Source organism: Carassius carassius, chromosome 39 (genome assembly GCF_963082965.1).
Source record: "Carassius carassius chromosome 39, fCarCar2.1, whole genome shotgun sequence".
NCBI classification, from domain to species: domain Eukaryota; kingdom Metazoa; phylum Chordata; class Actinopteri; order Cypriniformes; family Cyprinidae; genus Carassius; species Carassius carassius.
Window position 1 is genome coordinate 15,161,304 of NC_081793.1, and position 27,680 is coordinate 15,188,983.

General features: G+C 38.5%; 1 protein-coding gene across 1 annotated transcript; it reads left to right on the forward strand.

The window, feature by feature from the left end:
• Positions 1-355: 355 nt before the first annotated feature.
• Positions 356-26,835, forward strand: pkd1b (polycystic kidney disease 1b). Its single transcript, XM_059530863.1, has 42 exons — positions 356-543; positions 698-875; positions 995-1,170; positions 1,588-1,706; positions 6,091-6,238; positions 6,332-6,597; positions 6,996-7,712; positions 7,908-8,039; positions 8,786-8,961; positions 9,071-9,207; positions 9,626-13,251; positions 13,331-13,495; positions 14,039-14,176; positions 14,284-14,566; positions 14,654-14,885; positions 14,978-15,122; positions 15,518-15,652; positions 15,905-16,049; positions 16,151-16,750; positions 17,099-17,249; positions 17,360-17,612; positions 18,216-18,411; positions 18,489-18,656; positions 18,731-18,874; positions 18,942-19,152; positions 19,403-19,526; positions 19,708-19,860; positions 19,979-20,037; positions 20,126-20,277; positions 20,539-20,653; positions 20,734-20,900; positions 21,585-21,787; positions 21,874-22,071; positions 22,221-22,375; positions 22,854-22,966; positions 23,058-23,196; positions 23,334-23,456; positions 23,655-23,823; positions 23,922-24,209; positions 24,770-24,904; positions 25,002-25,316; positions 26,013-26,835. Exons 1-42 carry the CDS (start codon positions 480-482, stop codon positions 26,754-26,756), a joined length of 12,057 nt encoding a protein of 4,018 aa, XP_059386846.1. The 5' UTR covers positions 356-479; the 3' UTR covers positions 26,757-26,835.
• The last annotated feature ends 845 nt before the right edge of the window (positions 26,836-27,680 follow it).

Sequence of the window (27,680 nt, forward strand, 5' to 3'; positions counted from 1 at the left end):
ATATTTTCAGTGTAATACTAGAGGTGGTGACGCATTTAACCTGGATGAGCAATTTTAACTGCCTATGCATTTAACTGCCGGGATTTAACAGCATGTTAATTGTCTGGCTTTCTCTCTCTCTCTCTCTCTCTCTCTCTCTCTCTCTCTCTCTCTCTCTCCTGGGCCTGTTGCTGTGAGACGAACCAAAAGTCATGTGAATGTTAAAGGAGGTGGGGGGGGGGATTTGTGTTGAAATGCACAATGCTAATAAGTCACCAAGCAATAAAAGGAGAAGTAAGAGAGAAAGACAAAAGGATAAAGGCCAGAGAGAGAGAGAAAGAGAGGGAGACAGGGTGAAGAGAACTGAAAGGCAGAAGCAAAAGTTAAAGCAGGGTCTTAATGGACGGACACAGTCTGAGCATGAAATGGACTTGTAGTTTCTCTTATGTATGATTCATTATTTCTAACATTTATTATGCTGTACCTGGGGAACAGATAAAATGGCAAATATTGTGCACCTGCCTCTCATTTGGATTCTCTGTGTTTTCACAAGCTGCTTCAGTGGTGAGATGTTTTATCTGCCTTGCTCAGTAATGGATGTTGTTTTTGCTAATTGTTTCCAATAATTCAGCATAACATTATGTGACTTGTGTTCTCTATTTGTGGATGCATCTAATATCAGCACAATGTTTTTGTAATATTTCACGCTTTCCACTAGAATATTATTGCCCAAAGGGGGCAAAAATTGACCGTGATGGTTTACGCTGCTACTGGATGCCCACATTTAAGTCAACATGGCTAGAAGCAAAAAGCATCTGTCAGAGAGACGAGAGAGGAGAACTTGCTATGGTGGACAGTGGGATTGTACAAACCTTCATTCAAAATTCATTCCAACTGTAAGAGATCACAAGATTTTATAGGGTTTCACAGGCAAAATTGCCTTTTTTCCCAAAATAAATTTTTAAAAGTGTAAATTTAATGTATAAACATTACATATACTTTGTGTAAATTCCAGAAAAGCTCCAGTTGGGGTCTGGTTGAGAAATGGAATGGCACAGGGTCCATTCTATGATTTAGATACTGAAGACAGTGAGATGAAGGAATGTACTTCAATGGCTTTGGCCTCTGGACAGTGGATGAATGAAAAATGTAATAAAGGAAATTTCGTTATCTGTGAGAAAAAGATATCAGGTAAGCCAACTAATAAGACAAGAAAATGACATTATCCAAATTATCATTATCATCATAGAGATAGAGACATTATGTAAAAAATTACATAAATGATTACAAATAATCATGGTGGGCAAATAATTACCTTTACACCTTCAAACAACACACTAGCATTAACCTTTACCTTCAATACTACTAAGCAAGACAAAAGAGGGGGGAAAGTATAATAATTTAATTATTACAAATTTATAATCACTGAACCCAGCATTATACAACTTTATTTACGTAAATAAAATGCTAGCAGCCAGGGGGTGACAAAGCACATCATACATTTGTTTATGTTTGAGTCATTTACAGCTTGCATTCAGTTAATATAAGTTATATTACAAATTCTTTATCAGAGGTGACAGCAGCATAATTCACTTTTTTTCTTGAAAGTGTCTTTACCATCGCTGGAGAGCTATGTGGCAGGTGTCCCACTAATGTCAGGCATATACACTGTATCCCAGATACAACTGCTACCCTCTCCACCAGACCCAGGACAACAAATGGTTGAGGTAAAAATAAACAAATAAGCTCACTGAATTGTTAGTCAAGAAATCTAAAGTTTAAGACAATATATATTTATTTAAGCTAATGAAAATTAGACTGTTATAGATACACTACTTTTCAAAAGTTCAGGGTTGGTATGATTTTATCGGATTATAACTGTTATGTTAACCAAGGCTGCATTTATTTAATCAAAAATACAGTAAAAGAAAAGTTACAGAATTTTGTGAAATATAATTACATCTTAAAAATAAAGATTTTCTTTTAAAATATATTTTAATATTTAATTTATTACTGTGATGGGAAAGCTGAGTTTTCAGCAGCCAATACTTCAGTATTCAGTGTCATATGATCATTCAGAACTCATTTTTATATGCTGATTTTGTATCACTGTCAATGTTGAAAACACTTTTGTTAAATATTATTGTGAAAACCATTGTGCGTTTTTTCAGGATTCTTTATATAAATTTCAAAATTACTGCATTTGTTGGAAATAGAAACCTTTTAAAACATTGTCTGATGTGCAGAGCCAGCATGGCCAGCCACTGAATAAGCCTTGACCGCGAAAACAGAGGTGGTCCTGCAGAGCTTAGTTGGGTGTGCTGTATGGGCCTTCAAACATAGGATAGATGGAAGGCAGAGATGCACAGCGACCGCCTCTTCAAGAGTGGGGAGCTTGCTGTAACTTCTTTCTTCAGCACGTCAACAGTGATAAGAGCAGCAGAAGTGGAGGAATGAACACGTGTGGAGTAGGGTGTGTGCTATGTCCATGCTGGGGCATGTTGCTTGCTATGGAGGGAGTGTGTCGGTCTTTGCCAGAACACACCCACTCTTAGCATCTGAAGCTGTCAGCGAGATGGAGTCGTCAGAGACAACTTCCTCCTCAGACCCGCCAAAAGAGATCAAGTGGCTTGCAGTTGACAAGGGGTGCTGATCCTCATGTGTAAAATACACCGGCGAGTCAAGGTGCTGTGGTGAGAGTGAAGAAATTGGGAGCTGAGCCGGCATGAGATCACTTGAGCCTGATTGTTAAGTCCCATTCCCCCACTGTATCTCCCATCGAAGCTCCTGGGAGTGAAGAAACAGGAGAACAGACTGGGGAGGACTGCCTTCATGAAAAAAGGTGACTTGTGAGCAAAACAAGGCGAAACTCATGCTCTCGCAGTGAGAGCACTTTGTCCCAATGAATGCAGCCTCAGAATGAGCGCTACCCTGGCAAGCAACACACCCACCGTGTCCATCTCATTCAGGGTTCCCTGCATGAGTCACACTCGCAGTGCGACATTTTCAATAATGTCACTGGAAATTTGCAGAAAATTTACATAGAAATGTGCTCTTATTGTTGCCAGATGGCCGCAGGGGAAGTGCTTGTTGGAGGCATTCTTCCACTGCTGGGACTTTTTTACAGTGAGCAGTAGGGGTGTAACGGTTCACAAAATTCACGGTTCGGTTTGATACAATACACTGGTGTCACGGTTCGGTTCGGTACGGTTCGGTACGTTTTAGATACAGCAAAAAGAAAAAATTAGCAGATAAATTTCCTTGATTTTTATAAAAATGTTTTATTTATTAAAACTAACAAAGTATGTTTTTTTTTTTTACATTGAACAATGATGGAGCTATTCTTTACCCATCTTCTATGGTGTTTTCTTAGCAGCATACTGTATAAAACAAAAACAGCTCCTTATAAAAAAAAAATGAAAATGTTATATTAGTTATGAACAAATACAAAGATGTAACTTTTTAAATGGAACTCTATAACTATTTATATTGAGTGTGTTTTTACTCAATTGGTTCTCTATAGGGCTTATGTTTTTTGGAACAAAGCAGGAATTACGGTCTGTCTGAAATGAGCTCGTGAAGGAATATTGTAACGGGGCTCAATTACATTAAGCATGTTCTTAAAACCTACGTTTTCCACTACAGCACAGTTACTCATTGCGCGGCTCGCAAGCCGCATGCGGCTCGTCAAGCTATAACTGGTGGCTCGCATAGTAGCTTACAGTATCACACTGCCACTTGCCTTCAGAGCATGTGAGGCGGGAGCGAGCGGGGAGCGCGAGCGGGCGGATCTTGGACAGAGCGTAGAGCGGCAATTTCAAAAGGACGGTGGACGGAGCGTCGCATTTCCCGCTCCAATTGCGCTCTGCTCACACCACGAGTCTGAAGCATGCTCATTCAAGCCTGACCCTGAATCCATTAGCCTTGCACAGTCATCAACAGTAGACTATTTTCAAGCAAAACTCGGCTCAATAATGAAGTTCAAAAAGTAAAATGAGAATTCATACAGGTGTAGCCTATAAATATAAGTCGCTCCGGAGTAGCCTATAAGGCGCATCAGTCAAAAAATGCGCCATGAAGAAGAAAAAACATATAGGCCTAGCCTCGCACTGGACTATAAGTCACATTTATTTAGAAATGTATAAAAAATAAATAAAAATAAAAAAATCTTATGGACGGGACAGTTCTCCGTTACGGACGTGAGCGCTCTGACAGCGGCACTAAGACTGCTTTAAAACTTTCACTGAGACCTCAAACAGAAAGCACAAAGCCTGTCTTTAAATTTGATTTCGTTTTGTATTAATTGTATCTTAATTTTAATCAAGGTTTCATCAACCAATTGTCTGGATTTAATAAGAAGTAAATAGAAAATAGATAACCACGATACGAAGGAGCCGGTGTGAACCTGGAGTTTGTCTCATGAATGAACCAAAACTCAGCATATAGCCTACTTGCCTCACAGACCCGACAAATAGGCTATATATAAAGCTTGAAACAAGCTTTTAAACAAAACAATTCAAAACGAAAGAAAACAGACTGCTCTCCCTCCCGTATGAAATGTGCAGTTCTCTCAGGCGCGTTCACTACTGCGAAGATCACGAGTCAGCATCTTTCTAGCCGACAGACATAAAAAAAAATTAAATGTCTTCTGCTATATTTTACATATTCATAATCATTAATTTTGCCGGTTCGTTGTGACAGGTTTTAGGTGCCCTTAAATGTTACATGAATGCATCAGCACTGAAAACATAGAGATTTTTTTTCTTTTGGGGGCATTTTGTTTGACATGCATGCCAGCTTTCGCTCATCCCACTATTAAAGTAAATCTGTTCTTAAACGAAAATGTATTGGCCGTGTTATTTCTTTTTTGTGGGATGTCCAATTTATATGTAGAAATGCACATTTGCAAAGGTGACTTAGTATGTTGTCGTAAAAGTGGCTCGCCTTTTGATTTTGCTCTGCCAATGTGGCTCTTGTGAAAAAAATAGTGAAATGGCTTATGCGTTTAACAGACCAGAAATAGAAGATCCTCCAATAACCAACAGGCCTGGTGTTTGGGTGCACTTTGGATTCCCTGTTAAACGCATTGGCCATTTTGCAATGCGCCTTCAGCCTGTATTGCTGAGTGAGCGAGCGCCTGACTGAGTAGCCTAACATAAACATATAAGTTGGTGTTTTTTTCTTCTTCGGGGGTGTCAGGGGCGTTGCCTGTTACGTTGTTTGGGTTATTGGGCTACCTTGTTGAACGCATATCATTATATTTCACAATTTTTTTTATTTTCCAAATATAATTAATTAGTCCAATGAACCATTCGGTCCATAATGCGTACCGCGTACCGAACCGAAAGCCTCGTACCGAACGGTTCAATACGAATACGCGTATCGTTACACCCCTAGTGAGCAGGTTTTGAGCTCCTTGCTTTGTCTTCAGAGTCCAGGCAGGGAGATGATTTTCACACTGAAAGAGAAAAATTCTGATGAAATGGTGCTCAGAGCCGACTTATATAGCAGCTATACTAACGTGAACAAACCAGGCTTCAGTATTCAGAGTACCCAGGAGTTTACCCAATAGCATTTAATGCAATGGGAGTGATTGTTTGAAAGGGAACGGATCATTTCAGACAAAGGGGTATGAAGATTATGCAGAATATGCTCATTGCTAATTTTTCTGCATACAAGTTTGTGTTTAATGAAAATTTACAAAAAAATGCAAGTTAAGTCATGTGATTTAATAACAATGTTTGTTGATAAGTCATGTTTAAAATACACACACACACACACACACACACACACACACACACACACACACACACATACACATACACGTTTGTATGTGGTAACGGGCACTCTCCAGAGGAGTAATGGTTGTTATATTGCCTTTAACAATCATTTCGAATTATTGACACACTGTTTTCCTAATGAATGATGTTCAGTTGCTTTTGACGCAATGTATTTTGTTTAAAGTGCTATATAAATAAAGGTGACTTGACTTGACTATTGTACAAACTGTATTTTCTATCCCCTTTACCTAACCTTATCCCTAAACACACACAAAAAAAACAAAAAAACACACAGTTTAATGTTTTTTAAAGCCATTTGTTTTGTGCACAGATTATGTTGTTCCCAAGTCTTTGGTTCAGTCATGAGGGTCGAGTCCTGTCTTTGGATTTGGTGATGCAGCCAAGTGATCAGCTGACCTTTGCTAGAGTGCAAATCTTACGGCCATACTGCAGTCCAACTCATCACCTAGTACCACCTGGTGAGCAAATTAAACACTAATGAGAAATACATTGTTAAGTTTATCAAATGATCAGGTCAAGATGTACAATTTCTAAAACATCTTCTCTCTCAGGTTGTAGTTCTCTCCTGAACCCTTTCAGCTGCTGTTCACTGATGCCTATGTGCAACACCACCGGTGGCTGTGCCAGTGGGCAGTACTGGTGCCACCTGCTGGAGATCTGTCTGCCCGTCACCAGTCCATGCAGCCCTTACCACTCCTTTAACAGAAGACATGTATTCCCCCTACCTCCCCGCTACCCTGCGACGCCACCGTTCTTCCACTTGATGGCAGACATGTCACTGACACTGACCCCAAGCACTGAACACACACACATCAGTGTAGGTGACTTGTTGACTCTTTTCCAAAACCTAATAAGCATGAGTATGCAAAATAAACCAAAAAGTTTTTAAGGCATACTTGTTAGGTCTATTATTAAATTCAGTTTGATTACATTCACAAAACACCAGGTTAACAATTGATCAAAATCAGAGAACCCCGAATATACAAAATTTTAATTTCAGGAATTTTAATTGTTCACCATCTTGGATTTATTTTGTAACTTTTAAACTTATTTTAGGGGTCTTAATTATGCTAAAATATGATGCGAATTCATTTTCTAGTTAGAAAGCTCAAGGTTTTTTGGAACAGAGCCCATTTCACAGCTATTAATTGAAATGATAGTATAAAGTTTGACAATCACCTAAAATCAAAGGCATATATTTTTGTGTTTATGCAGGTTATAGTACAAGACAAACATATCACTGTCTATCCTGATGACATTCTGGCATTGCAGCACACTAGAAGAGCAGGTGAATTTCTACATTGTGTTGCTGCTACCAGCTCATCCTGGCGCCAGAGTTTCCTCTCCCTGCATGGGCCTGAGTGGGGGGGTTGGTTAGATGGGGGTCTGTCTGTCCAACCGGGACAGGGCCAATGGCTAGATGAACTGGTCTGTGACCTCCGGGTGATTTACGAGGACACAATGACACACTTTGGAGTTTCAGCAATACCAAGCACCTCACAGAGCAACAGTCCAATCAAAGCAGAGAGTCCTGTCACAGGGTTGCAAGTTTTGTATCCAAAGCTTGACAAGGACAACCAAATGCATGTTGCTGTAAATGTCCCAACCCTCATTGTCATCCAGATCATCTCAGGAGGAAACGCAACCAGTTCCTGGTCAGACCCTGTGTCTAAGAACGGAGTCCCTTTTGTATCTTCTTGCCCTGCTGAGATACCTGAGATTGAAGGAGGGTGTGTTAGGGCTTCCCTTGACATGTGGTTCTCTCATGTGTACATGAAGCTTTCTACTCAAGGGGAACACATACTAAATATCATGGCTTCAAACAGCTTGAACTCCCAGACTCTGAGCGTGAGAGTTGTGTCTCATATTCCTGTAACTGGGCTGAGAATCCAGCCCGAGGGCTTCAACAGAGTTCTAGTGGACATACCACAGGTATCAATTTTCTTATATGTGTCATTGTGAAAGAAAATATTACCTCAAAAGTTCACCTTTTTTGATTTTGATGTGCTTACTCTGTCATTTGATTATTTACTTGGTATTTGAAGAAAAGGTTTCTAAAATGTCATAACTGGACTTTAAATGAGGTGCTTACTCTGTCTTTCTCTCTCTCTCTCTCTTTCACTACAGTTGTTTACAGCTTCAGTAGTCACTGGCTCATCAGTAGAGTATACTTGGGTTATTGATGACCTGGTCCAGTTTCCACACACGGGAGAGTCCTACAGCCTGGTTTTTAAGAAGCAGTCAGAATACAAGCTAAAGGTAAACATGTTAATATAATAGAACTATTTCTAAGTACAAGTTTAAACCCCTTTGTGAAACTGAGCCTAACGCAATGATACAGTGATCCAGGTTATAAGGTCCTTTAGATTAGTGGTTCTGAGCTGGTTTTGCTTCAAAACCAAAGAAAAAAACCTTTTAGTTTTCAAATCAAACTTTTAAATGTATTAAATATTACAATGGCATTTGCGGAACAATAAACTGAACATTTGAACATGCTACTAACAAATTTAAGTGACTAGCAACTGAAAAATTGTTTTTAAAAATTGTCAGACTATTAATTTTAACATAGGTTTATCTTTATAGATTTACTATTTGGTTCCTAAATGTTGAATTTCATTGAATTTCTCTCTGCAACCAATAATTCATCCCACAAAATTTTGGTAGTGGCACAATCCATATGTATCTTAGTTTGAAGTGAAAATACTGGAATTTTATTTGGATGCACAACCTTTGATGTCCACAACAAAATAAATGTAAAGCATTTTCTCTTTTAAAAGTAGATAAAAAAGTATATTTTTGTTAAGCTACTTTTACATGATTATTTATTTTATACATTATCTGCATTTTATTATTTGCATTTAGCATTGCTGTTTTCCTGCAACCAGTGACCCTGTTACCCCTTTTGAAGTCACGACCCACCAAATGAGAATCATTGCTTCAGGTTTTGTTATGAATGATTTCATGTTTATAATTTCTTCAGATCTTTACTGCTTTCTCTGCTCTAGGTAATGGCAAATAACCCTGTGAGCTCTGAGTTAAGTGAGGTGAAGCTCACAGCTGATGTGATGACCCCATTAGCTGACCTAGCAGTAATTTCCATGCCAGAGGCCATTGCTGTAAACACCTCTACTCGATACACAGTTCAAGTAAAATCTGACATCTCTATAGGCGTTACAATCAGGTAAATGTCTCTGAATTATAATTGAGTTAAAATGATGAAATTAAGTTTGACCTCTTCTGAATGTATAATGCTCCATTATGCTATATTATGAAATGATTTATCTCTCCAGATGGGATTTTGGTGATAATACAGCATCTGTCAGTCACCCAGTTTCTGCTCCTTTAGAGATGGAAGACCGATATCTTCACCGAAGTGCCAAATATGTCTATCTGCAAGATTCTATCCATCATACATTTTCTTTTCCAGGTACTATAAATACTTTCAAATTATTTATTTAGATTAACTTTAGAATTATTTATAAAAATATATATATTTATATTATGCATTTTTGTTTTACAGTTATTAAAGTAATATATATATATATATATATATATATATATATATATATATATATATATATATATAAAATGCATTTTAGTCATTGTTAAAAGTTGTATCCCTAAAGAAATTTATAGTACTTTAGAAGAATGAATTATTATTGAATAAATTAATCAAGACTGATTGCAATACATCATTAACTGAAACCTTTTGCTTTTACTTGATGCTGCCAAAACCCTAAATCTGACAGAATTTGAAGAAACATGAAATTACTGGTACCTTTAAGTGGGAAAAAATACCATGAGGAAAAATGACACACTAAAATAAACTTTTTAATTTTTTTTAGGTGACTACACACTGAGAATCAAGGCTTACAACCAATATGACCAAAGTGAAACTTTTGTAACTGTTAAAACAAGAACTCCAATATCAAGGCTGTTGGTGTCATCATCTCCTACTGTATGTCAAGTCAACCACACTATCCTCTTTGAGGTCTCACTATGGCCCTCTTCATATGGAGTGCTTTGTTCATGGAATTTTGGCGATGACTCTGATCAAGTGAAGGGATATTACAGTAAAGTCAGGCATGTTTATAAAAGACCTGGCACATACAATGTCACCATTCGTGGCAACAACACCCTGTCGATCTTGACTAACTATACAGCAGTGGAGGTAGTTGAGGCTGTCTCGGGTCTCCAGCTTTATTACAATGGCTCCATTGAACTGAACTGCACCTTTGAAATCAGTGGCAGAGTATCTGCAGGATCACATCTAAAATGGACCTTTGACTTTGGAGATGGGTCGATACTTAAAGACCACACCAGAAGCTCAGCCAGTCACATTTATAAGTCTCTCGGAAATTACACTGTTCAGGTTACTGCTTATAATTCTGTGAGTAAAGAACACCGGTCAGTCAATGTGGATGTCTATCATTTGCTAATTTTACGATTTATCCCAACAGACTGCATTGTGAGTAAAGCAGAGATCAATTTTGAGGTATTGGTCAAAGGATACGTTCCAGTTTTGACTTTTGAGTGGGATTTTGGAGATGGCACACCACTGTCTGTTGTTAAAGGAGATACAACTATCACTCATACTTTTCTAAATTCAGGAGCTTACACAGTTGGTGTAAATGTTCATAGCTTGTTGGGTTCGGCCCATTATGAATCCAGCATATGTGTTGAAACTCAAATAACAGATGTTACTCTGCATTCAGCCAAGAGTGCTGTAGCTGTGAATGAGGAAATATGTTTTGATGTTTCTGTGCTTCCCAAAGTAACAGATTATCAGTTTTGGTGGTATAAAAATCTTTCTAGTGATGCAGTCCCAGTCAAAGGCCTGTCAAACCACTGCTTTGTCTTTCAAGTGGAGGGTTTGTATGACATTTCAGTGCAGGTCCATAACAAAGTCAGCAATGGAACAGCAAAAGCAACCATTTCAGTTCAAAGGCCTCTATCTAATCTATCCATAAAATATGAAGGTAACCATGATGCAATGACTGTGAATCAGTCCTATTACTTTTGGGCTGAGCTTCCTGGTAAAATAGCTTCTTTTCAGTGGGACTTTGGTGATGGCTTCATAAAGGAAGGTCAGAATCAGTCGCACATTTTCTGTTTTCCAGGGCGGTTTCGTATTTCGGCCACCGCATTTAATGTAATAAGTTCAGATTCGGTGTCCATAGAGATTGTGGTGCAGGCACCATTGTCATACTTAATAGTTAATACTAGTCAGCCATTTGTGGAGGCTGGAAAAAATATACTGATAACAGCTCAGACTGATGTTAATGAAAATGTTGTGTTTTATTGGACTGTGAATCCTTCATCACCTCCAAAGCCTGGGACATCCACATTCATGCATGTGTTTCCTAAAGCAGGGGTGTTTCAGATTAAAGTCACAGCACAAAATCTTGTCAGTCGAGTAGAATCCATAACACACATTGAGGTTGTAGAAAGAATACAAGGGGTTCAAATTCAATCTCAAGCGCTACAGTCTGGAAGATATTTCCTGTCAAATCAGACCGTACTTTTGACGGCATCAGTGAAACGTGGTTCTAACTTGACCTATGAGTGGACTGCAAACCAAAGAATGGCAAGTAATAACAAACATTTTCCACTTTTTACAAACAGTCCTGGTGATATGCACGTCAAGCTGGTAGTCTCCAATGTTCTTGGATCAATAGATACCAACCTTTCACTGAGAGCAGTAGAGCTTGTGTCTGGTCTGAGTATTTCATCACCAATGAATGCTGTAGCCAAAGGAAAGCCAGTGAGGATATCTGTGAGTGTGTTGTCAGGAACAGACCTTCGGTACTCATGGTTCTTGGATTCTGTGCATAGTCCTGTAATATCAGATGTGCCTTTTGTTCTGCATGTTTTTAAAGTTATCGGCACGGTCAAGATCAGAGTGTCAGTCTCGAATGTGTTTGGGTCTGATGATGCAACCAAGCTACTAATGATTCAGGAGAACATCTCTAAAGTGGACTTTGAGATAAATGGACAATTCAGACCATTTTTTGTAACATCAAATAGCCACCTGTTGCTCCATGGCTCTGCAGGAACAGGAAATGTTCTGCATTGGGAATGGGTTTTAATGTTTCACAACAACACTGTTATTGTTCTTGCAGACAATCAAACTGTTAGCTATTCTTTCGCAGATGTTGCAGATCACCGTATCTCACTTAATGCCTCAAATGACATTAGCTGGCAAACTGTTTTACATACAGTTACAGTTCAGGATGCCATCCAGGGACTTTTACTTACGGCTAGCAGCAATGTTGTCTGTGAGGACGATCTGGTTACTTTCACACTATCTGTCTCCCAAGGAAGTGAAGTTTCCTTTTCTTTGGAGTTTGTTAATGCAAGTTATTCTGTGGCAATGTGGCAGAATTTTACCAGCTCTTCTCTTTCAGTCGGAAACCACCTCGTAAGAGCAACAGCAACAAATCAAGTCAGTTACCAAACTGCAACAGTGATTGTCAGAGTTGTGGAAAGAATTAAAGGTCTGCATTTGATTGGATGTTGCTCTGCTGTCTTAGAGGCATCCAAAAACATCAGTTTTCAAGCGTCCAGTGGCTCACAAGCCAATTACCAGTGGACTTTTCTATTAAATGGAGTCCAGTCCTCTCGAGAAATCGGGCAACTTGTTCACTTCACACCTTTCATTAATGGATCCCTGTCTGTTACAGTGGAAGCTGATAATGGCTTCTGCTCACAGTCCCTGACCAGTATTGCAACAATACAGAAGCATGTGAAGAAAGTGAAGCTTTTTACCTCCCACGATGGAGCTTTTATTGATTATCCGACCACATTTGTAGCCATCACAGATGGAGGCAGCAACCTTAAATTCCTTTGGGATTTTGGTGATGCCAGTGAAGGAGCCCTGGTTACAGAACACAATAGACAAGTCCACAAATACAATGTCACTGGTGAGTTTGTTGTGAAATTAACAGCTTTCAACAACATAAGTGAGGCCTCCACTCAAATGACAATTAAAGTACAAAAGCTGGAGTGTACCCAGCCACACGTCTACATTGTAAAAGAACAATACATACTATTAAAATCCAGATCAAGTTTCTTTGAAGCAAGAGTGGACTTCAACGGTTGTGCTACACACAAAGCATATTATTTGTGGGAGATCCACAGGGGCCAAGATTGCTCAGGAATGGACAAGGTGTCCTTAAATAATTCAGTGGATGTCACAACACCGCTTCTTTCTCTGCCAAAGCACTCTCTGAAAGTGGGAAACTACTGTCTGACATTTACTGTCAAACTTCGAGGAACTCCTCTACAGCAGAACAGGACTGTACCGGTTACTGTGGTCCACAGTGAGTTGGTGCCTGTGATTAAAGGTGGTTCTCACAGGTTCTGGTCAAGTCAGTATGATCTGATTTTGGATGCAACTGAGTCTTTTGATCCAGATTCAGAGAAGCATGATATAGAGTTATTTCATTTCCAGTGGGGTTACACTATAGAGGTACAGTGCATCACAAATACAGTAAATGCTTGATTCACTAACATAAACATTCAATTGATGGTGTATTCTGTGCTTGCAGAACACAACACCATTGTCTTCAGCTGTTTCCACCCTTCATCAACATATTCCAGGAAATGGAAGTATACTGCTTCTTCCTAGAAGTGCACTGCTGCCAGACAGAATGTACCACTTTATTCTCACTCTTTACAAAAATGAACGACAACCTGTCTCTGTATCACAGTTGGTGAGTGTTCCCTTATTTTACTTCACTTTGCCTTTAGCATTTCACTATGGACATATTTTGTCATTAACATTAATGTCAGTATTTAATCACTTATTATGTGCTAAAACTGTATGTCTTTCTTTCTTCTCTGGAGCATAAGGAAGAATTTTTTTATTCAATGGTGTCTAATATTATTTTGATCTCGACTGACTTTCATTGGACAGAAGCACTTGAAAAATTCTTAAAAATATCCAATTGTCTTCTTTCAGATTTGCACTTTCCACAATTTTTAACCATAGAATAAAGAAAAATTACAGATAAAAATGATTTGTAATGTTACAGTTTATTCTGTCTCACATTTTACTGAAAATTATGTTCACAGAAATCTTCATTCTTATGAGACATTCTGTTAAAGGGATAGTTCATGCAAAAATGTAAAAAATGTAGTCTCTTGCCGTTTAGAATGCACATTACTCAATATTCTCTCTTCAATAATTTTTTTTTTTGGGGGGGGGGGGTAGTTGCATCCACACCACGAGGTGTAAGCTGTTTTTATTCTTGCAGGTTACCGTGTACAATACCACATTGCTAGCTGTGACTGTAGAGTGTGTTTCCTGTAATTCCCTGCTGTCTTTTCACTTGAGGCACAGCCATTACATTGCACTGGCTGGTCATTGTTCTTCATGTCAAAACACTGTACAGGTATTCAATTCACAGTGTACCTTAAAATAACTTCATACACCTTATTAAGTCTCTATCTCACTCTCGCACACATACCTTAATAATGTTTTAAAACACTTCAACTACAGTACAAGTGGACTGCAGAGAATCAGAAAGGTGAAGCTCTATCACTAAATGAGGTCACTACCCTGACAGGAAGTCTCTGGAGAGAAATAGTCATTAAACCAGGGGTGATAATGGAGGGCCAAGAATACACCTTTACTCTTAACGTGTCTGAACCAGCCTCTGGGCTTTGGGGGTCAGCAAGCATCACCTTAGTCCCCAACCATCCTCCCTACGGGGGTATTTGCACTCTATCACCTGACAACTCACTTCATTTCCTGGAAACCATGGTCTCTTACAGTTGCTCAGGTACTGTCTTTTCTCTTTTCCTTTTATTTCTCACCCAAGTAATGACTCTGCAGATTAATGCATTCTTTGCTATTTTTTTTTTCTCAGAGTGGATGGATGATGACGGTGACTCAGCTCAGCTGATATTTTCACTGCAGGTGGCACAGTGTGAAAATTTTGGACCATTATGTCCCTTGATTAGCCTTTACAGAGGCACTCAGAGCACGTTTAGCTCCCTGGTGCCACTGGGTAGACTGAGCACAGAGGAAAACCTATCTGTTATTCACGTGCTGGTGGTGGTAGAGGACAGTATGGAGGCATCAGTCATCGCAGCAAGAAAGTTAGTCAGTCAGCTGCTTGCCACTTGTATATAGTCAGATCAAATTTGACAAAAAATCACAGCTCCAAAATTACAATTGATATTTTCTGCAGGAACCTGACAGTGCTTCTGAGTGACCAGTGTACAACAAAGTGGTTGAGGAATAAGAGCCAATCAGAGTTATGGGCCTTGCGCCAACAAGGCAACCCTCAGGACATTTCTCAATATTCTGTTGCCCTGAGCAGCCAACTTAACCAGGTAACTGAGAAAACCCCCAAAACCAGTTCTCTGGATGTTAATTAAAAGGTGTACCCAGAATGATCCTATTTTAAAATAGTATTAAACTGGATGAATGAAACTGATAAATAATAATAATAATAATAAAAACATACACACTAAAAATGAAATGTTCATAACTGTGAATTAAATTCACAAGTTCAAAGAGAATGCTTTTAAAATTCCAATACAGTTTTGATTTGTATTTGTGGTAGCAAACCAGATGCCAAATTAGCATTTTAGGACATAGATTTCAAATAAGATAAAATTCAAATAAACTCATAGAATCATAGTAAGGGTGATTTTAAATAAAAAAAATTAAAGACAGTTTATAAAAAAACTTTGAAAATTTGTTTCAAAATCAACTACTTCAACAGCTAGCATCCATAAATGCTGAAGAGTTGGAGGACAGGATTCAGATACGTGGAAATGTCATTCAGGCTCTAGCGTCTCTGCCGGTCTCCTCCTTGCAGGATGCGGCTCTGATCAGCTCAGCTTTGGCCCAGTCTACAGTAAGTCTTTTTATATCTAACTATTAAAGCTTATGGACAATATAGCATTAATCAACATTAATCATAGCCTGACACATAGTATGTCATCATTTTAGAGATCCAGTATAATGTGATACGAGAAGATGAGGCCTGTCACTGAATACAGATTGGCTGCTGTGCATAATGAGGAGTGCTACCTAAGATCAATGTATTGTCACATGTGATGTTGCGAATGCAAATGAAGAACTGTAAAATGTGCTTTCCTGTCTGCAGGTGGTTCCCTCTGAAGTGCAGTGCAACAGCTGCCGTGCAAAGGTGCTGAAGGTCACAGAGAAGCTGATCAAAGTTATAAGAGAACAAACAGGACAGGGTGACATCAACCCCACAGACACCGGCAGGAACATTCTGACTGTTTTAAGTAACTACATTCAGCAGAATTCATATTCAGTATGATAACAGAGGTTCACTCTGAAGTTGTAAGTGAATCGTGGCTTAACCATCCTTCCGTTTTCACTGCAGGCAGCACACTGACTGCTGATCAGACGCAGAGGAACAATTCAGGCCTCAAGCATATGGATACATCAGAGACAGCTGTATCAGCACTGGGACAGATTTTAGAGCTCATGCGTTCATTAATGCTGTCGCGGATGAGTGGAGAAGAAGCTCTCTCTCTCTCTGTTCCAAAGATCACTGCGGTGGGCGTACGGGGTGACCCTACTAAAGACCTCCTGTGCACAGATCCCCTTAGCCACTGCCTGTTTCACATCCCATCAGCACTGAGCGCTCAACTAAAGAAGGAAAAACAAGAGGTCCTGCAGATCCTTCTGCAAATGGAGGGTGAAGAAAACCCATTTAATCCAGCTGCAGAACCTGCTATATCAACTGAACTTGCAGCCATGGAGTTTGCTACACCACAGGGGCAGCCCATTTCAATCGCCAACCTGACACTTGATGCTGCGATACAATTTACTTTACACAAAAAAGAGATGGAAGATGAGAGGTTACTATGGAAAAAATTTACTCTGCCACCCAAGGGAAATGTAAATTTCACAGTCAAAGCAATGGACAAAGATCCTCGAACTGGCCTCTATGTTGCGTTAAACTTCAGCCTCTTTCCAGGTAATATACACTAGTCAGTGCATCTTTAGATTTCAGTATAATAATCTAATCTAATCTAATCTAATCTAATATAATATAATATAATATAATATAATATAATATAATATAATATAATATAATATAATATAATATAATATAATATAATATAATATAATATAATATAATATAATATAATATAATATAATATAAAACATGTAGAAGTGCACATTATATTATATTATAATTGAAAAGTATTTCAAGTTTTTTTAAACTTCTATTTAGCAAGGATGCATTAAAATCATCAAAAGTAAAACTAAAGACATTTATAATGTTACCAAAGATAAACTTGTGTTATGTATTGTGGAGCAGGAGCTGGTGAGGAAGTCTCTGGACTAGTATGGATCTCTGTAGATGACCAACCAGTTCATCCGCTGTCTGAACACACTCATTCTGAGGAACTCAGTCTCTCTCTTTCAGCTGGGACTCCATCTCTGGAGCACACCATCTTCCTTACACCAATGTAAGTTCTTCCTGTTCTTTCCTTAATTAATTTAATTGAAAATAGTGATGATCAATATTGTGTTAGTCTAAACGAGTCTAACTGTGTTTCATTGTGTCTGTAAATCACAGCCTGAATGGCTCTGCCAAAGACCTGCTTGTGAAGTTGAATAGTAGCATCAGCGGTGTGGACGTGTCGGTCTCAGTGTGTGTGTTCAGCATGCTGTGCCGGTTCTTCAGTGTTGATGAGAGGCGCTGGAGCAGTGATGGCTTGAGTCCTCTGAGTGGCAGCAGCCCCCATACTGCCCACTGCCTCACACATCACCTCACTATGTTTGGAGCCAGCCTCTTCATCCATCCTGAAGCACTTCTACTGCTGCCTCCTGTATGACATTTTGTTAAAAGATAGAACATAATTTCACCATTACAGGGAATATACACTGCTGTTTAAAAGTTCAAAAGTGATTAATACTTTTATTCAGCAATATGGCATGCCTGAAATTGTACAAAAAGTTTCCACTTCATATAAATTAAGTTCTTTTCACTTTTTATTAATACAATGTAATTAATAAAATATTCATTACAATGATTTCTGAAGCATCTTGTGACACTGAAAACGTTGTCATTAGAAATAAATTACATTTTAAAATCGATTAAAAAAAAAACTAAACCTTTTAATGGTAGTGTGTATTAGATTATTTCAGTTTTTTTTATTTAATTTATATAATGAAATGACTGTAATGGTAAGTGGGAGTCAGTTTTGAAAAAGTACTTTTCACAATTTAACCAAATTGAATTTTTTTTAATTATAATAATATTTTACAGTTTTGATCATATAAATGCAACCTGGTGAATATAACTTCTTTAAAAAAACATTTAAAAAAATACAGACCCCAAATGTTTTAACAATACTGTGTGTAAAATCTTCTGAATATCTTAACAAAATGTAACATAACAAATCAGTGATGAACATTATTTGTGTCACCAGTCAGAGGAACCAGTGAGGAATGTGGTGGTGGGAATAGTTTGTGGAGTCTTGCTGTTAATTTATCTGCTGATTGGTCTTATTGCTCACAAACTGGATCACCTGGAAAGTCTACGTCTTAGCTGGGTTCCTCTGTGTGGTCAAAATGGTCACTACCAGTACAGGGTTCTTGTCAAAACAGGCTGGAAAAAAGGGTCTGGTGAGTAGAACCTTTAATTTACATGCTAAAAATATTCACTGACCTCATAAAATTCAACAAACAATTGAATTGATCAGGTACCACTGCACATGTTGGCATTAGCCTGTATGGCCTGAATAAAAGTGGCTCACGTCACCTTCAAAGAGAAGGAGCGTTCCAGAGGAACAGCCTGGATGATTTCCAAGTTGAAACAGATGCCAGTCTCGGAGAGATCTGGAAAATACGCATCTGGCATGACAATACAGGTCAGTGGCTGTGAATAGCTTTCTTCTGTCTTTCTAAAATCACAAATACTCATAAACAATGCTCTTTTTTCCAGGCCTAGACCCATCCTGGTACCTAAAACATGTGATAGTCTGGGACATACAGACAGATAACATGTTCTTCTTCTTGGTAGAAGACTGGTTATCTGTGGAGAATGAGAAAAACTCTGGAAGGGTGGAGAAAGTTATTTTAGCATCTTGTAAGTATACACATACGCAGTACAGCGTAAATCATATTTGCCATTCATAACCTTGTGATCCTTGTAGGTCCTCAGGAGCTGCAGGAGTTTAAGAGGATCCTACATTCCCAGTTACTGTTTGGCCTTCAAGAGCACCATCTGTGGATTTCATTATGGGAACGGCAGGCCCACAGCCACTTTAGTCGAGCCCAGAGGGTCACCTGCTGCGCACTCTTATTACACCTCTATCTGGCAGCTGGGGCAGTTTGGTATGGAGCAGTGGGCAGAAAGGGCAGCAGGTAATAGACTTGACCTTCGAAATGCATGGATAACAGATTGAGCTTGTACAGATTACAGTGTAGATGCAGGTAATTACATCTTGTAAAACAAAGCAATTTCTGTTTTTCTCTGAGCTACAGAAGTATTCGTTATTGATTAATGGCACAGTAGAATAATATTCATAGCTAAACAAATTAATGAATTTCTTCTCATTCCTCTAAAAACAAATGGGTTTCACATTCTTCACATTTGTTACTGTTCCGACTGCAGCGGCCCGGTCTCTACCCAGATGGTGATGAATGCAGAGAACATTCTGGTTGGAATAACAGTTGCAGTTTTGATGTTCCCACTCCAAACCATTCTCAGATTTCTCTTCCAAAACACCAGAAGCAAGGTATATATGTCAGTCTATTTAATCCCTTCTGAAACCAGACTGTAGAGATTATATTTTAAATTAAACTACCGTTCAAAATATTAATTTCATAGCAGCTTTAATGACCCCAAACTTTTGAGTGGAAGAGTGCATTCATGACAAACCCACGTTCATAGTACAATGCTGATGGATTGTGTTGAAGGTGACATTGGCGGTATCTCTGCCTCCCTCTCCTGTGTCTCATACTGTGGAGATGGATGTTTTCCTCAGTCACCCAGATCTCTCCTGTTCATCTTTCCTGTCATTGCCAACAGGCCCTGACTCTTCCATCTATGATGGAATATCTCCTTTCACTGTGAGAGAAAGTCCATTCCCATGTTTAATTGATTGATTTTATAGAGAGTCATCAAGCATAATTTCCTAAATGAATCCATTTACAGCATATTGTCTTTGCATCTTTTCCCCCCTCAAAGAATTCCCTGCAGAAACTAGATTCAGAGTTCTGGAATACTCCAGATCCTGGGAATGACCGGTACCATATCTATTCTACGTGAAATTGCAGTACTACGTCCCTTTAAATGGTTTATGTAAATATACACTGTAATTTACATACTTTACAGAATGGATCATTGGCAATCATGTGACAGTATCTTTGACCTGTCTGAGCTGACAGGAACCAGTCACCTTCTTAAGAGAAAAAAAGCCATTTTACAACTGCATTTGTCAACTCCCACCTCTGATCACAACACCTTAGAGCCAATCAAGTATTCAGGTTTGAAGAAACACAATCACTTTCTGGAATTAAAAATTCTGTTATCATTTACTCACCTTGTTCCAAACCTGTATGAATTTCTGTGGAACACAAAATAATTTTTAGCGCTCTTTTTCATATAATAAAAGTGAATAAGAACTGGCTCTGTTATGAAGGCATAAATAAATCATACAGATTTGGAACAACATGAGCATGAGTAGTCGATTTCAGAATTGTTTAGTTTTTAGGTGAATTATATGGAACCATTTGCTCTTTTTTTAGAGGAAGATCTCAGAACTATAACTGCAGACCTGGATCCCTCAAACACACTTTCCTTGGAGCCAGAAGCATCTGACAGTGGCCATTTCACACCCAACGACACCATCCTGTCTGACACGTGAGTTCTGTACTGAACATTTCACACTGACCCACGCACAGTTTAACCAGGATACATGATCACATACATTTGTTTTTCAGCCAGGACAGCTTGTGTAGTGAGTGGTCTGATCTGAGTATGGATACGCCTACATCTGATCCTGGCTTTCACAAGTCCTCCTCCTCACTCTCAGTGCTCAGTGATGCCAGCACATTTCTGCCTAGTCTCCCACCTGACTCTATAAGCACCGTCTCTAACACACGCATTGGTGAGTGCACACCATACACAGGGAGAGAATTGATATTTTCACTTGAGATACTGAAAGGTGGTAAGACACATGCTGTTACACGTTGTGCAAATTAGACTTGTGATCATGAGTGAACATGTGGCCATTCCCTCACAACAGTCAGTAAGATATATTTCTGTTAATGTTTATGAAAGTCGCTCATGTTCACCAATGCTACACTTATTTGATGAAAATATAGTAAAAACAGCACTTTTGTAAATTATTGCGACTTAAAATAACTGTTTTCTATTTTAATAGATTTTAAAATGTATTTTATTTTTAATGACAAAGTCTTCAGTGTCACAAGATCCTTCAGAAATCATTCTAATATGCAGATTTCATGCTCAAGAAACATTTCTTATTATTATATTTAGTTATATATTTATATTTATAATGGTATATATTTTCTTTAAAGAATAGAAAGATCAACAGCACTTATTTTATTTTATTTTTGTCTTTACTATCCAATTTGGCCAATTTAGTATTAGAACAAGTATTAATATTAATATATATATACTTTTAATTACTTACCCCAAAGTTTTGAATATTAGTGCATGCATATTGAGAGAGAGAGAGAAAAAAAAATGAAATATCACAAGGTAAATAACCAACATTTATGTGTATCATTTAAATTGTTTTGTCTGTGTGTAAACCTCTGTTGTTCAGGAGTTGTTCGTGGTGTACCTGGCTTGTTTCTTCCATCATGGGTTCTGCGTATGGTTCACCTGCTGGTGGCTGTTTTGCTGGGAACAAGCCTGGCTCTGGTGGGACTATATGGGAGCAGGTTTTCAAGCTCTGTGGTTCTCATGTGGCTGGTGTCTGCCCTGTCAGCCTTCCTCACTTCTGCCTTGCTGCTGGAACCATTTGCTGTGAGCTATAAACCTATTTTGCACTGCTCCTTAGTTTTGAAGAAATTGAAAGATGCTGATTTGTATGTTCTAATATTTTTCTGCAGATATGTATTCAGGCACTATATCTGGCTGCTGTGGTGAAACCGGTGGACCCAGAGGTAGAGAACCGTTTGGCTCAGGAGATAGAAGTCAGAAGGACAGAAGAGGATCTTGGGGATAAGGTGCATCCTCTCTGTGGATACGGCCTGCTGCAGGCTAAAGAGGAAGCACGGAAGCTGAAAACACTTAGAGCCTTAATGAGGGTGAGCTTAGACCCACAGATGAATCCATTCAACTCAACATTTAGTCCTCAGAGACCTATAACAGCTGGATTTCTCCTGCATTCTGAATCTAATGCATATCAATCTTCATTTGAATGGTCTTTTGTTTCATGTTTTATGCTGATAATCAGAGCTGCTTAGTCTATATGCTCTTCCTGTTGGTGGTTCTGATGGTGAACTACCAAGAATATGTTCATGAGGCTAACAGCAGGCGGCTTCACTCGGCTATTAAACAGACGCTGACCACGGCATTACCAGGCCAGCCCAGTCTCAATGCATTATCAGGGTAAGTCAGACTCTTTACATTCACTTCCTCCCCCGGTGTTTTCTTTAGTTTAGACATTCTGCCTAATTTTGAAATCTGAGAGACCTTATAAACAGATTTCAAATTTGTTAGAAAAAGAGATGCATTGGTTAGAGATGCAAAGTTTATTAAAATAACAACAAAAGTACAAAAGACAACAGTAAAAAATAAATAAATAAATAAATAAAAAACACTGACCAAAAGAGCATGTTGGCGAAACATGCATGACAAAACCAGACAATGAACACAGGAAACAAGCCAGCAATCATTAGGCTAGTGACATGAGGAAACTGGAACAGGAACCAAGCAACTATATAAAATAAGAGACTGCATTACAAAACTAGGGCACAAAGAATGGAAGAATAAAATATTCTAAAAATTGATCAGATTAACAAAATGAATTGCAAATTGTCATGAATCAGTGAAAGTAATCTTGTTACAACATTTTTTTTCCCCATAGATGGATGGATGCGGAACAATGGGTAGATGCGAGGTTAATATCACACCTGTTTGAAAACCCTTCTCTTTCTTTAACTGGCCCTGCAAGACTGAAGAAAGTTCGTTTTCAAGACTGTAAGGACTTACGTTGTTAGGTCAAATTTAGCTGGTTGAGAATTTGCCAAAAATATATATAAATATAAGTTTGTTTTTTCCCTCCTCAAAGTCTGCACTCAAAACATCAGAGATAAGTTCCAATCTGGTCGACTTTCTTTCATGCTGACTGCTAATGTTTCATCACATGCCAACCCTGTACACCAGAGCTCCTCTACACACAGCAAGAACACTGCAGCACTTTCAACATGGTGAGACATAACAGGACACAAAGAGAAAGACTTTTAGTGTGTGAAAGTTGTCATGCAGCCTGAACAGCTGAGAATATAACAACATTTTCCTTAGTGCATTTGTCTTCTGGCATATAATCACAATGTCCTCTCTCAAGGCCGAGGAATAAGAGTGCATCATGTGCACTCAGTCAGACAGAGGAAGTAGTGCTTGGGAACAACAGTGAGTCCACACGTCTGATCCTTTCAGGCTTACAGACAGCGAAGTGGATAACAACAGGGTATGATGTCACGCATTTATACACAAAATGTATAAAATTCTGTATGCACTACAGAATAAAACCTTGTTATCTAAATGTCCAGTCTTGTACTAAGGACCTTTCTTCACACATGCTGCAAGTATGGAACTTATAGTGTTATTAGTACAAGAGACCCATCATGCTCATCAGCTCGATGGTTTTTGATTCTTTCTGTGACAGGACAAAGGCAGTATTGATTGAGTTCACTCACTATCATAAACAAACAAGCATCTTGGCACCGGTCTCTATTCTCCTGGATCAAACACCGACAGGCAGAATCCTTTTTTTCATTTCCATCCAGCCTTTTCACGTCTCTTCATTATGGTCAGGCTTACACGTCACATTGACGGTACTGGCTCTCTTAGTTCAGATTCAATTTGAACAAAATCTTACAAAGTTGGATCTGTGGTCTTCCTGTAGTTGTATTAACAGCTGTTTTCTTACTAGGTTCTGCTACTGCTGTTTGCCCTGTGCTTTGTGAGCACTGAAGTATGGGCCTTGATCAGAAAGCCAAGTCAATACCTGAGGCAAGCCTGGCACTGGTTTCAGCCATTGTTAGCTCTTCTGACGCTAGCAGCAGCTGTTCTTCGTCTGTATTTCCTCTACACGACTGCTTCCTTCATCTCCAGACATTGCTCCAGGCCCTCCTGCTTTGCTGACTTCCATAATGCTGCCATTCTGGCCAGAAAGTCCAATCAGCTCTCAGCAATTTTATTAACCTTCTTGGTTCTAAAGGTATTAGCCCTAAAGCAAAGGAATTTTTTAAAACTAAATTTGCATCCCTGAATGAAATGCCAATACATGCTTCAAAAATAGCAGCAAAAATGTGTTAAAGATTGGATGATCCGTTTTCTAAATGGGTAGCGGTGGTCTTAAATGCATGTTATTGATTTATTCTTTCCTATCTTTCTTTTTTATGTAATTTTATTCAAAATGAAATAACTGGATCTTTTGATGAAACGACAGACTTCTCTCTGGTGGAACCTTGCCCTTTTCTTAAATTTGACCTCAAGCTCACATTCAGATCTGCCTCCATTCAGATTAACAAAGCATGCATTGAGGTCCCCGCACTACATTTTTATTTTCAATGATCCATTTTACATTTTACAAGAAGAGATCTGTCACTACTTCCTTTACATTACAACTTTAGCAAAGCTTGTAATCACTTAAATGCAATTCCAAAATATAAATAACATACAATAAATAAAAAAGAAAATGGAAAAGAAAGACATTAACAGCATATAACATAGAAAAAGAACTACATCAAAATTTGTGACCAATCACAATTTTCACAGATGGTGGGGATCCTGCGGTTTGTTAGGCGATGGTTGGTGTTAGGACTGGTTATTCGACAAGTATTCCCTCAGATCTGTGGCGTGGTGTTCCTGCTGTTCCTCCTGTTGCTTCTGTTCTCCCACACAGGCATCATGGTACAATGTTTTTCTTTTGATCTTTCATTGTATTTTTCTTCTCAAACTCTCTTCGCTCCTCAAACACAGCTCAAGTCATTCTCTCCATCTCTTTCAGCTCTTCTCGGGTTCAGTAGAGGGTTTTAGGACCCTAGGGCAGGCCAGTTCTTCTCTGCTGTGTTTGTTAAGGGGCCACATGGGGTTGCGTCGACTTTGTGAGCATCATCCTGTGGTGGGACCTCTCTACTGCCTGTCTGCTGTGGGCATTGGATTTTGGGTACTGGGGCGCTTATGTGCTGCTTTATTGATTCGAACATACCGAATGGTACAGGCAGACATTTACAGACCATCCATGGAGCCGCAGGACTACGAGATGGTACAGTTCCTCATTAAACGCCTCAAGCTATGGATGGGGCTTAGCAAGACCAAAGAGGTACAAATACCATGTCTGACTATTATAGATAATACTCCCACCCCAATTTTCCTTTGTTTTTTGATTCTAAAAGGCAATAAGCATGTTTTATAGAGGGACATTTATGTTTATATAAAAAAAATAGATATATAAAAAATCTAACTTTTGAATGGGACATGTATGGCATGTAACCAACAGCCAGATATTTACAATACCATACAAAAGTTTGGGGAAAATAATTGTATATGGCAAGGATGCGTTATATTGATGAAAAGTGACAGTTCGCAAATATTAAGCATCAAAAACTTTCCAATGTGGATAAAAATGAGAAATGTGTCTTGAGCACCAAATCAGCATATTATTTAATTCTGAAGGATTATGTGACACTGGAGAAATGGCTGGTTTTCAGTTATAGGAATAAATAACATTTTAAAATATATTAAAATATTTTAATATTACTGTTTTACTGTATTTTTGATCTTTGCACGTTTATGGACATCACCTGTAACTATAATACACAATATAATGCAATGCATACTTCAAAATATGGGTAAAACACCTGTGAAAAATCAATGGAAAATACCTTCAAATTAACACTGTACAGAGTGTGTATGTGTGTTTGTATATGTATATATATATATATATATATATATATATATATATATATATATATATATACAACAAAAACAAACCTATTTCTTTGTATTTCCTTTGTAGTTTAGGCACAGAGTCAAGTTTGAGGGAATGGTTCCTCCACCCTCTAGATCCTCCCAGGGCTCTGAAGCCTCCAACTGCTCTGTCCCGCTCAGTCCCATCAGTCCTCGCCAGGTATCATCTGCCTCTTCTTTGGCCTCCGACTCATCCGTCATTTCAGGCAGTTTTAACTTTCACCATTATGTGGACCGCCTGGTGCCCTGTGTTGACAGTCTCATGGCTGGTTTCGACCGCGTCAACCAGCTGACTGAAGAAGTCTATAACTTTGAGCTCCAACTTCAGCAAATCCAGAGCAGAATTCACCAGAGAAGAAAGGCTCAGCCTCAGCAAGTGGCCTTAGAGGGATGTGATCCAACACCAAAGCTGCCACCGTTAACTCCACATCCATCTACCTCTGTTTTGGAATGTAACCACACTCCAGCTTCTCTTCAAGGTGTCATTAATACCCTTCCACGTTGCCGTGCTACACATTCAGAGTCCTCCCTGATGGGGCCTGCTGCTCAGTTAGGTAAGAGATTACTTTCTGCATTGGATGGAAGCATGAACAGCCCAAATCTGAGAAAATGGGGTGTCCCAAGACGCAGGGCCTGGAATTCAGTGACCTGCCATTCCGCTGACACCGCTCAGAGGTTACCTGGATCTCACAGCACTGTGGCCTTGCCAGTGAGACCCCGGAGTGAAGACGGAGACCGAGAGCATGTATGTGACAGCATGCCAATTAAGAGACGAGCATGGCACACTGAATAAGAGTTTTAGATATGGTATTATTATATTAAATATGAATAATAATTTTGCTCTTTTTTATTTTTTGACACAGTGAATGCACAGTGTTCTACCTCTTGACTGGTGGTTTTGCACCACTTTTCATGTAGAAGTGTTAATTTCCCTTTGATTTCACCACAAACAGTCTTCTGGGACATGTATCTTCTTGTATATGGAGGAATCTGTTGTATGTTTGCCAATAAAATGACATGGCCCATGCAAATTGTGGCTTAAACATAAGAATATTTGTGTTTATCATTCAAAATATTTTAAGATAGTTAAGGTTAGTAGAAATTGGCAAGATGAATCCATTTTGTCTGAGCAAATGAAGCTCTTTATAGCTTACATTATTTACTGAATATGTACATTTAAGTTAAACAAACTTCATTGTATAATATTTTTCTTACAAAAAAATTGGATGTTAAGTTGAAGCTTAATTAAACTCTCAATCCTTTTTTTGCAATTAGGTCTGCTAACACCTAATATATATATATATATATATATATATATATATATATATATATATATATACAGTCCTATATATATAATTTATTATTATTACTATTATTTAAAAATCTTTGAAAAGAGACACAGAGGTAGTTTACCCAAAAATGCTAAACACCCCTTACGAAAAAGAAGTTTATTCAAGTGTGCTTTTAGTATACTTCTTTTAAACTAAAAATAGGAAAGTATGCTATTAGTAATCCTCATGAATATACTTAAAATGAAATTTAAGTATACTTGACTTATACTTACTAAAAGTCTAAATATATTTGAGCTATACTCCTAGAATCTATGTGTTCATTATTATACGGTAGAGGGCGCTAGTACACATCTTCTGCACAGATAAAAAAAAAACACAAGTGAAGAAGAAAAAAGAAACAAGATACTAGCACATGTAATCTAACA

Excerpts from the sequence above, each read along its gene's own strand:
- pkd1b (XM_059530863.1), top strand. The coding sequence starts at position 480 with ATGGCAAATATTGTGCACCTGCCTCTCATTTGGATTCTCTGTGTTTTC. Across the intron at positions 1,171-1,587 it reads CTGTGAGAAAAAGATATCAG|TGTCTTTACCATCGCTGGAG; the intron begins GTAAGCCAACTA and ends TTTTCTTGAAAG. Across the intron at positions 7,713-7,907 it reads TTCTAGTGGACATACCACAG|TTGTTTACAGCTTCAGTAGT; the intron begins GTATCAATTTTC and ends CTTTCACTACAG.